The sequence below is a fragment of the Marmota flaviventris genome, chromosome 16 (assembly GCF_047511675.1).
Source record: "Marmota flaviventris isolate mMarFla1 chromosome 16, mMarFla1.hap1, whole genome shotgun sequence".
NCBI classification, from domain to species: Eukaryota; Metazoa; Chordata; class Mammalia; order Rodentia; family Sciuridae; genus Marmota; species Marmota flaviventris.
Window position 1 is genome coordinate 18,504,344 of NC_092513.1, and position 17,536 is coordinate 18,521,879.

The following is a 17,536-nucleotide window of genomic DNA, read 5'->3' on the forward strand; positions in this document are numbered from 1 at the left end:
CGCCGCCGCCGCAGTAAATCAGCTGACACCAGGCTCAACTGCCGTGACTTTCGCTGCAACTGTCGCAAAAATGAGGGGGAGGGAAGTGCTCACCATTTCCCAACAAGCGGTGCCTAAGTCAGCGCGTAGGAGCCGGCCTGTTACCGTGGAGACCGGAAGGCGGCGCGAGGGTCAGCTGTGAGCTAGGAGCTCACGGCTGCCATGATGGTTGTGGGAAGGCTGCTCTAGGCTGTCCTCTCGCCTCCCACTGCTCGTTGGGAGGACCGAGCTGAGAGGAGGCTGAGTGGCAACTCAAGGTCTTCCCTGGGGCCCGGATATTGAGAGTTTGTTCTTGCTCCACTACGACTCAGTTCAGGGGGCTGGGAAATGTTACTCTTTTCCTGTGGGCTTCAGAACTTGGCTGTTGCCCACGACGCAGACGGCCAGAGAAGGAACTCTCCTTTGCGACTAGAGGAAGCCCGACCTTGTGCAACACTCTTTTAGAGAATAGGGAATGAATATATGTTTTCTGTGTGAACTACTTAGTGGAGCATGAGGTCTGCAGTCTGGCATGTGTTTGGATCTCACTTCCTCCACTGCACATTGTTAGTGTCATCTTGAGCGTGTTGCTTCTCTGCATTCTCTTTTCATTTTTCCCACTTACAAAACTAGGATAATAACCTCGTGAATCTATAGGGAATTAAAGGAGTTCAATGTATGTTAATGACACTGTGCTTCTCTATCTTCCTCCCAAATATTGACTGGTTGATTGAATGAATGAATGGATGACAGCCAAGTTGAAAACTAGTGGCATGCTGGTGACCAATGGTCAATTCCGTTTGTTTGTTGTTGTTGTTGTTTTAAAGAGAGAGAGAGAGAGAGAGAAAGAAGAAAGAAAGAAAGAAAGAAAGAAAGAAAGAAAGAAAGAAAGAAAGAAAGAAAGAAAGAAAGAAAGAAAGAAAGAAAGAAGGAAGAGATTCAGTATATGGTTTTTGATGGTGTCATTGTTGTTTGTTTTGTTTTGTTGTCTGTATACGCTTACTAGTGGATTTATGGGATAAGTAAGAATCCTATTGCAGTCCTCAAAAGGTCCTGTATATATGAATCACCTTAGGATCTTGTTATGGTAAGTTTCTGATTCAGTAGGTCTGAGGTGGGTTCTGGGATTCTGCACTTCCAACAAGCTCCCAGGTGATATCCCTCGCTGCCACTCCTGGGATCACACTTTAACTTGCAAAATCCTATTGGATACAGGGCCTGGAGAATGGAACTAGGGGACCAGAGCAGGAACAATCACAGGTAGTTTTTTTAGTAATTTGCCAAAGGGTGCTGACTGTTGCTTTGGTCAAAAGGCTTTCAGTCAAATTCCAGACCAGCCTGGGCAACTTAGTGAGACCCTGTCTCAAAATAAAAAATAAAAAAGGCTGGGGATGTAGCTTAGTGGTAGAGTGCACCTGGGTTCAGTCCCCAATGCTGAGGGAAAAGAGTTTCCTGTTAACAGTTTGTTATTTCAGCTAATGGCAAATTGTCCCTCCCCTTTCCCCCCCAGGCAGACAGCTTCTCCCCAAAAACACATTAGAGCCCCATCTGTGTCCTGGGTGTCATAACCCTTGTTCCTTCACCAGACCATTTAGCATCTAACTTCTGCACTGTACTTTAGGTCTTAGGTATCTTTTTTCTTATATGCTGCTTCTGTTTATTTCTAGAGACCAAATCTGCTGCCATACTGTTGACCTGGGAAGTTAATAAAGTACTTGAAAATCAATAATTCTGAAGTTGTCTTGTGCTGAAAACTGGAATTCTGTGATTTTCTTCTGCTTTTGACTAAATGCTTTACAACCATTTAGTTGTAGGAGAAAAAATGATGTTAAATAGAATAAGTTAATTCCTAAGCCAGCTGGCTTCAGTACACACATTTCCTCTATTGTTTTGATGAGTACATTTATAACATTAAGTTCATAATCCTCCATAATTTAAAGATTAATGAAAAGTTTTTATATTATTATCACTCTGATCCTTCTCTACCAAGTTTATAAAACTTATCACCACCACCTATATTTATATAAAATCTAATGAGCTACAGGGCTAACATAAATATTCATATATTAATGACTAAAACATTTCTGGTTCAGAAAAAATACACATACAAATACATACATGAGTTTTAAATATAACCTTCCTGAAAAATAAGATTTGTATATTCAGTAAGCTGATCCTGAATATATTTATTTGAATAAAACATTTATTCTTCTCAATCCAGAGGGATTATATAAAAATCTTACTGAGAAAACAAAAATCTGGCATATTCGGAATCAGGCCCTGCTTCTCTCTGAGACTCAGGAGGTAGGGAATTTCCTAAACATTGGGAAGCATATTGGATGCTGGGCAGCTAAAAAGAATGACAAACGTCCACCAAGATGTATAAGTTATACTACGCTACAGTACGAAAAATGCACAAGTAAGGAATAGGGAAGAAAGGTGATGAAATACTCCTAGGTGGGAGTAAGGAAGTGTAATCACATTAGATTTTATGAAGGTCTAGAAAAATGGAAATGATTTAGGATAGGATAAACTGGTAAAAGAAGAAATCTTTGGCACCAATATTGAAATGTAACACATGGCTATAAATGCTCAACAATTAAATTTGAGGGTAGTACAGGGAATGAAGTAGACATATGGGAAAATGTAGATTTAGGGTCTAGCTATTTCCATCCTGTGGGGGACTCCTCCAACAGGCAACCTTTGCCTTGATGCTCTTTTGGGTTGGTAGGGACTTTATCAGGTTGGGCCCAGACCCAATAATAATTTAAAAAGTGATTTAAGCTTTTTGTACTTTATTCCAAAGACACTAACAAAATAATTGGATAATTTCAACCAATATATAGAGCAATACTTTTCCTAATAATGTTATATTCATTTTTGATTGCTTTATAATAAATTGCCACAATCTCAGTGACTTACAGCTACACAAATTTATTGCCTCCACTTCCAAGAAAAAGAGTTCAGGCACAACTCCTGTCCTCATGCTTTCACAAGGGTACCACCACAGTCTCATCTGGAGACTTAACTGGAGAAGAATCTAATTCCAAACTCATACTGTCTCCTTCTCTTCCTTGTTGCTAAGTGACTAAGGTCTCTGGCTTCTTACTGACAAATCAGCTGGAAGTGGCCATCAGGTCCTGGAGGCCACAGTTCCTTAACACATGACCTTATCAAAAGCCTTCTTGCAACATGACAGCTTACTTCTTCAAAGCCAGCAAGGAGAATGAAGTGAACCCAAGAAAGAAGGAGTCATACTGACATAGGTACAGATAGCGATACGGATATATAAACGTACATATAGATAGTAACCTAAATAAGAGAGGGGCAGCCTGGTAGCTCTGCCATATTCTACTGGTAAGCAAGCAATAGGTTTCACCTACTCTCCAGAAGAGAGGTTCATACAAAGATGTGACTTATTGGGGTCAGGGGTATGTCATCTTACGGTATGCCTGCCACAAATATTAATTTGGCAGCAATGTACCATGTAAGTTAAATGGGAAACACAGGGGGGTAAGGAGGAAAGGGAGATATTGTTTTGTCATTTTTAAAAAAAATTTTTAATATTTATATTTCAGTTTTTCGGTGGACACAACATCTTTATTTTATTTGTATGTGGTGCTGAGGATCTAACCCAGCGTCCCGCGCATGGCAGGCGAACGTGTTACCACTTGAGCCACATCCCCAGCCCCTATTGTCGTTGTCATTTTAACCAAAAATGTATAGTTGTCACTGAAAGAGAACAATAAATAGAACCCATAAGGTAAGGGATAGGGCTTTGATCACACTAGAGGCATTAAATAAAATGCAGGAATCACTTTGTCTTTAGAATTTAGTAGCAAATCACCCTACAACACACCAAGCCTTTCTGGACTTCTTGGGTTCCAAGTTAGCTCTCCCAAAGGCAGAGACTTGTTCCTCCACTTATAAATTTCAAAAAAGAGAGATGATCACATGGCCCAGCAATGTGACAATGATCTCATTGTTACTGTCATTTTCTGATTATTTCACAATGCTGTTCTTTTTCTTCCTCATCTAGACTGTAATTAATTTGCTGTGCCCCAAAGTGCTTCACACTTTGCTAATAGTATCTTTTTCTTAGGTTATCCATTCTCCTAAAAGTCACATCAGTTAGGGGCTCATTTTCTCTCTGAGAGTCCTCACACTTTATCACGTTGCAGTAGAGGAGTTTAACAAATGTTCTTTATGTGATTTTTGTGTAATTTAAACTCCCTTGTGTAATTAAGAGCTTCCCTTTGAACTTTCTCACATGATGTGAAAATCCACTGGTAAGACTTCTCTTTTTCTCCCTATCTCATGACTTCTACTGAATCAAACCATTTCTTTCCAAGTAACATGTTGCCTTTTTCTAGAAATATCTCTAGTTGCTCCATATTCAGGCCTTCTTTGTAGAAGGAGGGAAGATTGGGGGTGCTAAAAGTCCTAGCCAAAGAAAATTTGGAATTACCTCAACAAACTTCCAGGATCTGCAAGGGGAAATTAGGATAGTAAAGGAGGTGATGAGTGTCCATCACCAATGCAGCAACAGGGGCTTGAGACCGTCCTATTCACCCTGCTCTTCAAGGTTTCCCTTCAGGAAGAGAGAACCTGTAGAACCCTGGAAGAGCTACATCCCAAATCTGTATGGAGAAGGGGATCCACACAGTGCAGACAGAGGATCATGGGAAACACAGAGATGCACTATCCAGATTCCCCGTCAAGGAAGAGCCACTTCCCACCTACTTTGGTCACTGTTCTTTCTTTGGTGTTGCCTCAGCTGGTCACCTTACTTTGAGAAGCAGGTTAATGAATAAATGAAGCAAGAGAAGGTGGCCAGAGGCATGCTTCTCCTGGGGAACCCTGGTCAATGTGCAAGGGAAGAGTATTAAGGCTTATTGGCTCTTTCTGCACCAAGAAGGAGTCTTTTTATAAACAATCTGCCCTGGAGCACACTCTTGGGTTAGTGGAGTCTGCCATAGCCTCTCTCTGATCAATCCTGCTTCTCCCTCTTTCCTCTCGGGTTGTTATTCCCCAATAAACCTTCTGGACTCATCATTGCATCTCAGAGTCTGCTTCCCAAGTTGTTCCATGGAGCAATCGTAACAACTGATAAATCTGCAGTCTTCGTTGGACTTCCTTTTGCAACCTTTCTTTCAGTTTCATTTTTTTCACCTAAAAAACTGGACAAAAGTAAAGACTAAACAAAATTTTAATGAAAGAGAGATTTAAGAGGCATAAGAAAGGAAAGAGACATGAGATACCTCATTTAGATACTGATTCAAATAAGTTACAAAGTAAATCAGGAGAAAGACAGGAAATTTTAACACTAATATAAATATAAAATATAATAATATAAAATAAGTTTTTAAAATATATTAGATGTAGTAATGGCATTTTGATTATGATTTTTAAAAAGGATCCCTTCTACACATGCTGGTTGAAATACTTACGGATGAAATTATACGATGCTTGGCATTTATGCCACAGTAATATGAGGTAAAGTGGATAGTGACAATAGCATGTTAACTTTACTTCCATCTTCATAAAATTTGTATTTTACTTTGCTTATCCTAAATGTAATCCACGAAGATGAAATGGGTTACATATTCAACACCAATAGACAATCTGCTTAGGCACTGCTTAGGCACTATGCAGGAAATACAAAAACCTGGTTCTTGTGGCCAATTTGCTCACATTTTGGTGGGGACATAGATACAACCACCATTGTGAGAACTGATTATCTTGGAACTTTCTGCCAGTTGTGGGTGTGATCCTCCTACTTCCCTTCCAATATTAATATTCTGAATTTGGGTAGGAAATATTGTTTTTAACATTGTGTAAATAATCACTTCTTATTGTAGAAAAGCCATTAAGATAAAATTTTATTTTTATTGAATTTCTTCAGTATCTAGCCTTTGGACGTATAGATAAGTAACTTAAGAATGGACTGAATGATGAGGGGGTGTGTGCACATATGCACACACAAGGATTTGCTCCAAGACAAGCCTGAGAGAGGGCTTTGAACATAATAAAAATCTTTATTAAGATTTTAATCATTTCTTTTGCTGTCAGTCTTTTCTAGCTAGACAATAACTGTGCTGCTGCCACAAGCAAAAAGTGCTCTCCAAGTGAAACATGGATTGTTAGTTATGTAGAGATTTTACTTCTAAAGAGTTAATTTCAACAATAGACTAAATTTTGTGCCCCCATTCATATGTTAAAAATCTACCCCACAATGTGATGCCATTTGGGTGTGAGGTGTTTGGGAGGTACCCAAATGGCATCATGAGGAACTCTCATCATGGAATTAGAAAAGACCAGAGAAAGCTTGCTTTTCCTCTCTTTCTTCCCATCATGGGAGGATAAAAGAAGATAGTCATCTGCGAAACAGCAACAGAGCCACATGCTGGATCTGCTAGTCCTCAGTTCAGCAAGAAATATATGTTTGGTTTTTAAGCACCATGTCTAAGATATTCTGTTACAACAGTGGGAACTGGCTAAGGCAAATCCAGAACATACTCTTAAAAAATTCACAGAAGCCAGGTGCAGTGATACATGCCTTTAACTTGGGAGCTGAGGCAAGAGGATTGCAAGTTGGAGGCTCAGCAACTAAGCAAGACCTTGTCTCAAAATAAAAAAGGGCTGGTGATGTAGCTCAGTTAAAGCTCCCCTGGATTTTAATCCTCACTGCAAAAAATTAAAATAAATAAAATTATACATTTTATTGCAGAGGTTGAAGTGTTCTGAAATATATTTCTAAATATTTGGGCTTCCTAATAGAAACTCCAGTTTAATGACTTTTTCACCTCAGATACAAATTTCAGAAGAAACACTCTTTTATATATCTGGGAAATACCTTACTTGACTCTTGAAATTGTCAGTGAGCTTCTGTAGTATGTTCCAAGAGGAGACAGATGATAATCCTAAAAACTGCACTCTAATGTCCTGCTCTTAACCCCAACCACAGAAAATTGGCACAATATCTGAATCAGGGAGAGGAAGAGGCCAGTTGAGGTTTTGTTCTAATTAGATGTAGCAGGACAATGGAGATTCAGGGTCAAAATAAAATTGAATGACAGAAAACAAAGTACTATTTCTTGTACTCATGATTTTGAGAACTGATACTCTTATTATGCTTACTGGTCATTCATTTATTCAACCAGTATTTTGGACCTATTATGTACATAAGACTATAGGAGAGAGATACATGTACAACATATCTCACTTAGCACAGTGAACCCATGGTAATAATGAACTATTATGATAGAAGGCCTTGCTCTCACTGGCTGAACCTGATAAGAATGGGTGACTTTGCAGCAAATTATATTCTTGATAAGTCGAGAAGACAGTCAGGAGTCACTTCTTTGAAGTGAAGTCATTAATGCTTTTCTTTCCTATGTTTCTCTAAAACATGTTCCTTCATAGGCTTTCTCCGCTCATTCCAGCAGGAAATCATCTCTCCTTTTTTGGAGCTGCTATGGTACATTATCTATACTTTTGCTATGGCACTTATTTTAACTAGCTTTTGTTACAGTTTCTGGTCTTTCTTTCAATACTCCTATGAAGAAGGTTGTTTCAAAGTATTTTCACGATACCATGTATATAGTAAGTGCATTGAAAATGTTATGTATATGGTAGACAAATTACTACCAAATGTTCCCCAAAATATAGACTTCTTGCATCAGTACCCTGGGCGATTATTAAAATGCAGAGTCCCGGATCAACTCCAGTTCTAATGAATTGGAATCTCTAGGTATGCAACTGGGAACCTACATTTTAGTGAACTGACAAGAATATGAATTTCAGGATATTGCGTTTATGGTAAAGTGTGGGAATGCAAATAGGTTTCAGCTACAATGTTGACTCTGGTAGTGGATCCACTGAATGTATTCTGAGTCTGAAGCAAGATTCCATGGGAAATTTGGCTTCAAAGATCCACCAGGGACAAGCCAAGGGAACGGGGAGGGGCCAGTTTATGTACAGCACATTTGGCACCTCTGAATGTTACTCCCGGGAATGGGGAAAGTGTTCCACATCTGTCTAGAATAATCACAAGCCATCTTTGCAGAGGTTTTTGAGTCTTCAAGATTTTTCTATAATTTTCACGGAAATTTCAGGAAATGGAATTTTCAGGGTGGCATACAAGAATTTCAAAGAAAAATATTAACTGGGGGAAAATTCCACTCACTAAATGTTTATTTTTATTTAATGATATTAAACAGTAATTAAGTGAAATGGGGAGCCTAATTAACTGTGAATATCATTTTTGCTTTGCTACTCAGATTATCTTTGTAGAATTCTTTTGTAGGTCTTTTTTGCTTTTGTTGTTGCAGCTGTCCCTTCTTTTTATTATTATACATGTGCTTTATAATTATTGAAGAAATTTAGAAAATATAGACAAGAAAAAAAAAACATTTAGAACAGCATTACCTCAGAATAACATCTGCTAAATGTTTCCATGCACATACCTAGTCGGTTTCTATATAACGCTGAGTGACACCCAGAGAAAGCTACACAACTACTTAATTATATAACTCTGAATCAATTGCACACATATCTGAATGTCAACCTTTTCATTAATGAAGTAAGGATAACAACCACCATTCTGCTTGTATATTTGGATTGCTATGAAAAGCTTTCACCAGAATGTGAACTCAATATTCATCTTTAATTTCTGAGGATTCAGGCCCTGACGAATGTGTTATGGTTGTCATTAAACTGATTCTAATTTGCTGACCCACAGTGGTTGGTGTAGGTGATAACCAATTATTCCCTTGATATATTCAAAGGTTTTTCCCAGCCTTCACCTTCTTGGTCTTTGACCCTTGGCTTTTGTGATTTTTCCTTCTCTCAGTTTCTTTGATAACTTATCATTTTAATCTGGACAGTTTTCCTCAAATTTACACTGTAACCCTTTGCTTTTCTGTATATTTCCTGATGAACTTATCTATGTTAGTTATATCAAACATGATTTCTATGCTGGCAACTCTCATATATTTGTCTTCAGCTTGCTATTTAATCTTCTAGCTTCCAAATGGCATTTAACCATTTAAATTTTTTATACAAGGTAGAGTCACAAAAAGAAAAAACACATCAAAATGAGTAATTGAGGATAATTTAGTAAGAGATTTATTAACAAATCTGTAGAAAGAGTTTTGGAGAATGAAAAGGCTATGATGTTTTTAAAAAGAAAATATAAAGACATCAAGGATGGAGTCGGGGTGGAAGTTTGTCAAGATAGGGACAGGATCCACCACACAAGTAGGCTCAGTGAAGGTGAGAATAAGGGAGGAAAAAATGATAGTTATTTTAAACCCAATGTCTTCTTTTGGTATTAGGAGAGTAAAGTCTCTGAGTGTTGCTAATTAGTGGTAGTATCTGGGCTGACCAGTTATTTAGGTTAGTGCTAGGTGACTAGAGGTGGGTCATGCTATAAGCCCATCCCGGAATCACAGCTTCCAGGTACCTCTGCTTTGTATGGATAAATACCTTGGGATTATAGCGGCCATAGTCTCTGATATTTGTGTGAGGTGTTCAATTCAGGATTCTCTGGTTTAATCAGTTCTATTCTAGCATCAGCAGCCCTGGTGGCTAGGCCAAGATTTCTCAATTACCTTGGTGCTACCAACAGCCAGGAGTGATTCCTTCCCAGGCCTGAAGAGACAGAAGATCATGGCTATAGGAATCTAAACATGGTATGGAGCTATATCGTTTTGGTGGAAAAACAGCAAAACAGTGGCAACACAACAGGAACAGGGCTGAGAAAATAAATAACTGGATCTCACTCTCTTCCACCATCCAACCTCTAACAAGAAGCTTTAAAAAGAAATCCTGTTCACTCCATATAGGTCAGCTTCCTAGGGTGGAGAGCAGAGTGAAGAAAAGTTGAGAGTACATCTGGTGGGACACAGGGAAAATAAACATTGTAATGCCTCAGTCAAACCCTTTTTTTTTTAAATGTAGCTTAATTTTATTTATTTATTTTTATGTGGTGCTGAGGATCGAACCCAGGGCCTCTCATGTGCTAGGCAGGTGCTCTACTGCTGAGTCACAACCCAGCCCCAATCATATCTTTTTTTTTTTTTTTTGAGAGAGAGATAGATAGAGAGAGAGAGAATTTTTTTAATATTTATTTTTTAGTTTTCGGCGGACACAATATCTTTGTTTGTATGTGGTGCTGAGGATCGAACCCGGGCCGCATGCATGCCAGGCGAGCGCGCTACCACTTGAGCCACATCCCCAGCCCAGTCATACCTTTTTTAATGCTTCTTTTCACATTTGTTCTCAATAATCCATAGGTTGTTAAGGCTTTGATTTCATAAGTTATGTTTTCCCCTTCATAAATCTGCTATAACTGTTATTTTAGACACTTTTTGTTTTTTAGACACAACTGGAAGGACAGTTGAGAACAATAATAATCCACCTGTTATAAACTGGGTAACCTCCCAAAACATAGGTTGAAATCCTAATTCTAATGTACTGTACTGTATTTGGAAATGCCTCTTTAAGGAGGTCATTGTGGTTAAAATGAGGTCATGAGGGTAGGGTTCTAATCTAATAGGACTGGTACCCTTATAAGAGAAAGAGACCAATACTATGTATATAAGCACACACAGAAAAAGAATCATGTGAAGACCCAACGAGAAGGTAGCCATATAACATTAATAAGGCTGAGCACGGTGTCTGTAATCCCAGGGACTCAAGACAGCTGAGGTAGGAGGATCACAAGTCTGAGACCAACCTCAGCAATTTAGTTAGAACTTGTTTCAAAATAAAATAAAAAGGATTGGGAATACAGTTCAGTGGCAAAGCACCCCTGGGTTCAATCCCCAGTCCTCCCCCCCCCCGCCCCCCCCCCCCAATGGAATGTCAATGAGAAGGGATGGGGCTGTAGCTCTGTGGTAGAGCACTTGCATAGTATGCATAGGGCCTTGTGTTTGATCCCCGCAATGACATGAACAAGTGTGCGCACACCCAAAAAATAAACCAGAGAGAACTCGGGAGAAACCAACCCTAGCAGCACCTTGATTTTGTACTTCTAGTCTCCAGAATTGTGAGAAGTAAATTTCTGAAGTTTAAGCCACTCAGCCACTCATTCTATGCTATGACAGTTCTAGCTGACAAAACACCATTGTTTATGAACATTTTTTTACTGTCTCATATTTCGCTTTTTGTGTGCATAATTATAATCATCAATCCTCACAATCCTAGAAAGCAGGTGTTAATACAATTCTCACAGACAAGAAAGTTGAGGTTCGGAGAAGTTAATGGATTGTTCATACCCATAAAATAGTGCTGTTGCATATATTAAGAAAATTTCTGCCAATTTGTTTATTAACGTCATTATACTGTGCTGATATCCTATGAAAATTAAATGAGCTAGTAAGTACAGAGAACTTGTATCTTGCCTGTCCATGTGTTAAATATTATCTATTGTAATCAAGCAACACATTTGCATTGGTTGGTCCCTTTTGCTTGCATATTCCTATAGTCTCTTGATATCTTAATTAAACCCTTTTTTCAAGACTCAACTTGGGGTTGAGGCTGTAGATCAGTGCTAAAGTGTTTGCCTTGCATGTGTGAGGCAGTGGGTTCAACCCTCAGCACCACGTAAAAATAAATAGATTTAGTTGTTCATATACAACTAAATAAATATTTTAAAAAAAAGACTCAACTCATGCCTCCTAGTGCTTACCTAGTCCCTCCCCCCATCTCATTTATCTCGACCGGTTCTCTTCAATGTCCTCGATATTGTTAGTTAACTATTGTTTGTCCCACTAGATTTGACAGGTCTTCGTCCTTCTGGTGCACTTTCTGAATGACTTCAGGGAGAGCGCCATTAAGTAATGAGATCCGTAAATTGACCTGTCTTGTGTGTAGTGACCTGCCCCGCGACAGGAAAGAACCATCCTCAAAGTTCTTCCCGATGTGGCCTTAAGAGCTTTCCCCTCTTCTTTTTGTTACTGGGGATCAAACAGCGCCTTGATCATGCTACGTAAATGCTCTGCCACCCAGTTACACCCTCAGTCCGCCTTATGATCTTAGGCAGCTGCCACGAAAATTCCAAAGAAAATGGGGCAATACTTTTCCTGTTCTACTCCACGCAAAACCCAAATAAAATCTCCTCCTCTGGAAAAGTAGGAACACACAAACTTCTTTAACTCGCAGTCTGCGGTAGGTGCGTGACTGCTACGCGCCTGCGCCTGCCCCTTTCGGAGAGCGTGCGGCTCCTCAGTCGAGGGTGGGGCCATACTTTGCGTTTTAGGATTGGGCGATGGACGCCTAAACGGAAATGACGTCAAGGGCGCAAGGGCCCGCGGCCGGGCCACGCGGTGGCTTCTGGGTGCCGCAGCCTCTCCTTTCCGCGCCTCTCCCCTCCCCCTTCCCGTCCCCGCCCCCTCGGCCGCTCCGCTCCTTGGCGTGACTCGGCACTGAGATCCCCGGGAGGAGACTCCGCTGTCGTCAGCTCCACTGTCCAGGCCTCAGCCTTCCTGAGCCTCTCTCCTTCCTCTCCCGGGTTGTCTTCTCATTCAGTTTTGAAGCCGGAGGCGTCTCGGCTGCCCTGCCAAGCTCTCTGTGAGGATGGTGGGAGTGAAGCCGGTCGGGAGCGACCCTGATTTCCAGCCGGAGCTGAGCGGCGCGGGCTCCAGACTCGCCGTGGTCAAGTTCACCATGAGAGGGTGAGACCGGGTGGGAGCACCGTGGGCCTGCGTCTATCGGCCTGTGCTTTCCTTTCGCTCTTTCCGGGCCCAAGTTTCCTTGTCCTTTGCTCTGGAGGGTCCGATGATGGCCGCAGCCCCAGGCCGCTGTCAGGATTAGGCCTCAGCCCTAGGATAGGAGCCTCTGTTTATGCACCGGGGCCTCCCAGGCCTGCCCGGAGCCCTGGCTGGCCATCTCCCTCAGCTCCGGAGATCCCTGCCCTGAGCAGAGACCCTCAGTAGAGTTCGGCCCGCGACGCCTTCCAGCCTTCGGTATTTGCTCCTGTCCAGGAGAGCAAGCTGTCATTTGCATCTTAGCAACTCTCTAGAAGTTTAATTTTCCAAACACTTTCATTTCCTCCATCACCTGCATCTTTGTGAAGCCTTTGGCAGATTCAGATGGGGCTCTCCAACTGATCTTACTAATGCGTGGTTTTAAGGCTCCGGTAGTGCATTTTACATTAAGTTAATGTTGGATTAAGATGCTTTTTAATGTCCTTATCGTTTTGTTCCTTGTTTGGTTGTGCCTTAGGCTCCTCTGACTACGTTGGATTTATAATTGCATACATAAATTATAGTTCGAAACATATATATTACAGATAGACGAGTGACCAGACATCTAGTTTGGTCAAATTCCGTTTTGGGAATTTATAATTTAGGATGACAAGGATCTTGAAAGATGTTAACTGTCTTTGGTAGATCTCAACAAAATGTATAGGTAACAGAGCTGATGAATCTGTTATTTTGGGTGTATGATAATGTTGTACTGTGAAAATGACAGGTTGTAACTAGGCATTGAGAACCAAGATTCAGCTAGTGTTCATATTTACTGATAGATTCCCGCCCCCCCACACACCGTGAATGTCAGTACTTAGAGGGTTTAGAGGTTTCCTCTTGACCTCTGGCATTATTTATACATATGTTAGCCTGGAGAAGTCTACTCCTGGTATCAGTTTATGTAACATGTTTTCTCAACCAAGTAATTTTATGAATATAAAGCAGTATTTTGAATGTCAAAAATGTTCAACTGTTGAATATATAAATGGTGGCATTAGGATTAGACAGTTTTAGGGGAATGAGCATTGCATATAGATTTAAAAAAAAAAAAGTTAGCTCTTCCTATTAGCAGCCTGAGATGATCTGTGAAAATGGTTTTTTATTCTCTTGACCCAAAAACTCCACAAAATCATGCGAATCAAGAGGTTCAAGTCTTCACATTCATTTTAAGGACACCCGGGAAACTGTGAAGACCATCACAGTCTATGCATAGCCAAAAAGCCAGCAAACATCTGAAAGATATCACTTTAAAGAACCAATGTGTGCTATTCCAGAGTTACAGTGATGGAGTTGGGATGTGTGCCTAGGCCAAACATAAGGGCAGAACATAGGGTCCAGTGGCCCAAAAAGAGTGCTGAATTTTTGCTGCACATGTTTAAAAATGCGAAGTAATGGCTGAACTTAAGGGTTTAGATGTAGATTCTCTGGTCATTGAAAATATCCAGGTGAACAAAGCACCCAGGATATATTGCTATACTTAGAGAGTTCATGGTCCAATTAACCCATACTTGAGTTCCCTCTGTCGCATTGAGATGATCCTCACTGAAAAGGAACAAATTGTTCCTAAACAAGAAGAGGAGGTTGCACAGAAGAAAAAGATGCCCCAAAAGAAAATGAAGAAACAAAAACAATTGGCACAGCAGCATAAAATAAATGCAAATAAAAGTGAAACAACAGCAACGAACGAGTTAGGACATATTTTTGGACCAGCCTCACACAGAGTTAAAAAAGGATAGCAGGTTGGATTTATTAGGGTGGTATATATTACTCATATGATATGTGAACTTTCATTTTATTAAATTGAAGAAGTTAGATGATTCATGATGGTTAGATGATTTCTAAGACATGTCTAAAAGAAATGTCTAAATTCTATAAATGTGTCTTCTTAGCTGTAACAATTTTGTAATTCCTTTGTCTTATAATAAGGGAATACCTGTACATTTTTAAAGTGTAGAGGCCATGGTAGAAAAAAGAAGAGAAGATTCCATCAAGGAGTCTTACTTTTCTAATTCTGGTTAGTTGGAATTTTTATACTTATGTCCTAAGTGATATTTTCCCCCTTACCATAGCAGAGGAAGAGGTGAGAAAGTAATAAATACTTATTAATTGGAGTGAGAAAAGTGGAGAAACATATCTATTAAGGAAACTTCCATTACCAGAATGGCATTATGTAAGCATAATTATAAAACATTGGTTGTTCAAAAGCTGTTATATTTAAAAACAGTATTTTAGTGGAATGAAAATTATTATAAGCAGTGCTATTTTTGTTATAGTTTGGATATGTATGTATGATATTTATCTTGTATGATATTTATCTTGAAATGGTAGATGTATCACTTTTGTAGACAATGTTTCAATTTTCTTAAAGCAGGCTTTACTTTGTAGTTAGGTATCATTGTCACTGTGGAAGAAGGATGTAGTGGTCATGTAGTTTGTCCAAATGAGAGAGAGAGAGAGAGAGAGAGAGACAGACACACACATGTATAAGTTACATATAATATAAAATACTGCATATTTTCAAATTGCTGAGAACTGAAGGTAGTTAACTAAAAGAAAATGTTAGCAGGCTTGACAGTTTGTAGGAACCAGGCCCATAATGTTAGTGAGTGAAGTAGGTAAGTTCTAAGACTAATCTTTAAAGACATATTGAGGCCTTTAAGTAAACTTTTTAATTGAAGGTTTATTTTTTCTGAAAAATTTAATTAAAGTATATATAAAAATGTGTACCACTTATTAAAGTATACAGTTTGATGACATTTCAAGTGATCACACCTATCTAACCAACAGTTAGATGAAATATAGATAATTATCAGCAAGTCAAAATCCCTACACCCCTGAATTTTAACACTTTATATTAGTTTTGCTGCATTTAAACTTTATAAGAAATGAAAAATACAGTATTGTAGTGTGGCTTCCTTTTAGTAGCATATAAATAGTTTGATCTTAGCAATTGATTTATAAGTAACAGTGAAAGCTGTCCTGTACTTCGCTGTTTTGGAGTTTTGGGAATAATGGTTAACAGTTGGGATCTGGGATCAAATTTTGGCTCAATATTTCAATGGTCTTGAGAGTTGAAAATCTTAAATTAAGTGATAGCAGTTTAGGAATCTTGTGAGTTTTGTAATATAGTTAAGTGCCCAATGAATGTTACCTATTTTATGTAATTAATAGCAACCCTTAGTTTTGGTACATTTATAAATTGCTTATTTTGAAGTTATATGCTCCAGATAAATAATACCTTTTTTTTTTTTGTACTGGAGATTGAACCCAGGAGTGCTTAACTACTGAGCCATATCCCCAGCCCTTTTTTATATTTTATTTAGAGATAGTGAGTTACATAAGCCCACGCTAAATTGTTGAGGCTGCCTTTGAACTTGCAATCCTCCTGCCTCAGCCTCCTGAGTTTCTGGTTGCTGCTGGGATTATAGGCCTGTGCCACCACACCCAGGACAAAAAATAATACTTTTAAATATGACTTTAGAAAGCACGTAAGTTTCCTTTATCCATTTCCATCTGTATGTTTATACAAGCTGTATTGCTAAAGATAGAGCATGGGCTATTGTAACAAATAGGGAAGAATAGTTAACAAGTTCATAAAATAGAATTATAGTTGTAAAGAAAAGCTTTATTAATAAGAACCTAATATAGTGCTTTCAAAGAAAGCTGATGTTGGATTGGATTTAGGAATTGACTGCTCTGATTGTGTTCCTGCCACTAACTAGGGTGTTGGATCCTTGGTAAGATATTTAACTTTTTCTGGTCTTCAGTTCTTAAAAGATTGTAAGTTCTTATAAGTTACATTAGTTTTAAAAATTTTAGTTTTTTGAATTTGTTCTTTGTATATTGCAGAAGGCTAGAAGTTCATTTTCTGTATTCTCCCCTCTAAAAGCATAATTTAAAATTAAAATCCTTCTTACATATCCATTTTATGTATCAGACTAAACATAAGCTTTTTTTTTTTTTCCATTTGTAAATCTCTGGCCTAGGTGATTGCTCTCTGGACCCTTTTGCAACAAGATCAAAACTCCTAACCCATGAGCGGGGCTGCTAATCAAGGTTGTTAAGAGAGCAATTTAATTTTGAAATTCAAACCTACTGGTATACAATAGTTTAGAACTAGGAAATGTTTTTGGAAAATCAAATCTTTATTTTATACTTGTTTCTGAACTCAGCTATAATGGAAATTTATTTCTTTTTTCCTTTTTTTTTTTTTGGCGGCGGGGAAGGTTGGTGCTAGGAATTGAATCTGAGCCTTGCTTATGCTGAACACATGTTCTACTACAGAAATTTGCTCCTCAACCCTGAAATTTGTTTACTCTTGAATGCTCATGTTAGAGAAGGCAAACATCTTATTTAGAATCAATTTATTTGAATGACTGTCATGAAAACATGCTGCCATATACATGTATACTTTTGTATATATTTGTGCTTCTCTGTTTTGTTACTTATTTTGAATTTTGACTGAAGTTGTAACCCAAGATGGCTGAGTAAAATTAAACAAAGTATTTAAATCAGGTTAATTCTTGAAATAATTATTTGAATCGTAATGTTTTAGTACAGTCAGTTCAGCTACAGGATGTTTCTTCAACAACGGTTAGCTCATTGATGATTGATCAATAGTTGAGAGGTGATATGTATATAATGTGGAAATTGTGTTGGTTTTCTGTATGATTTTTTTCCTAAATAGTGAAGAGCAGAAATAAAAATAAAACTTGGTTAAAAAAAGAAAAGCCCTCAGCCATACAGGCAGTTTCCCATTCAGC

At 38.8% G+C, this 17,536-nt stretch overlaps 1 protein-coding gene across 1 annotated transcript in view; it reads left to right on the top strand.

Moving 5' to 3' along the window:
* Positions 1-12,407: 12,407 nt before the first annotated feature.
* Txnl1 (thioredoxin like 1) overlaps positions 12,408-17,536 on the top strand; it is a 30,713-nt gene continuing 25,584 nt past the window's right edge. Inside the window, exon 1 of the mRNA XM_027949043.2 lies at positions 12,408-12,698. Within this exon, the coding sequence (XP_027804844.1) occupies positions 12,601-12,698 (98 nt within the window). The 5' untranslated portion in view covers positions 12,408-12,600. The remainder of the gene's footprint in view (positions 12,699-17,536) is intronic.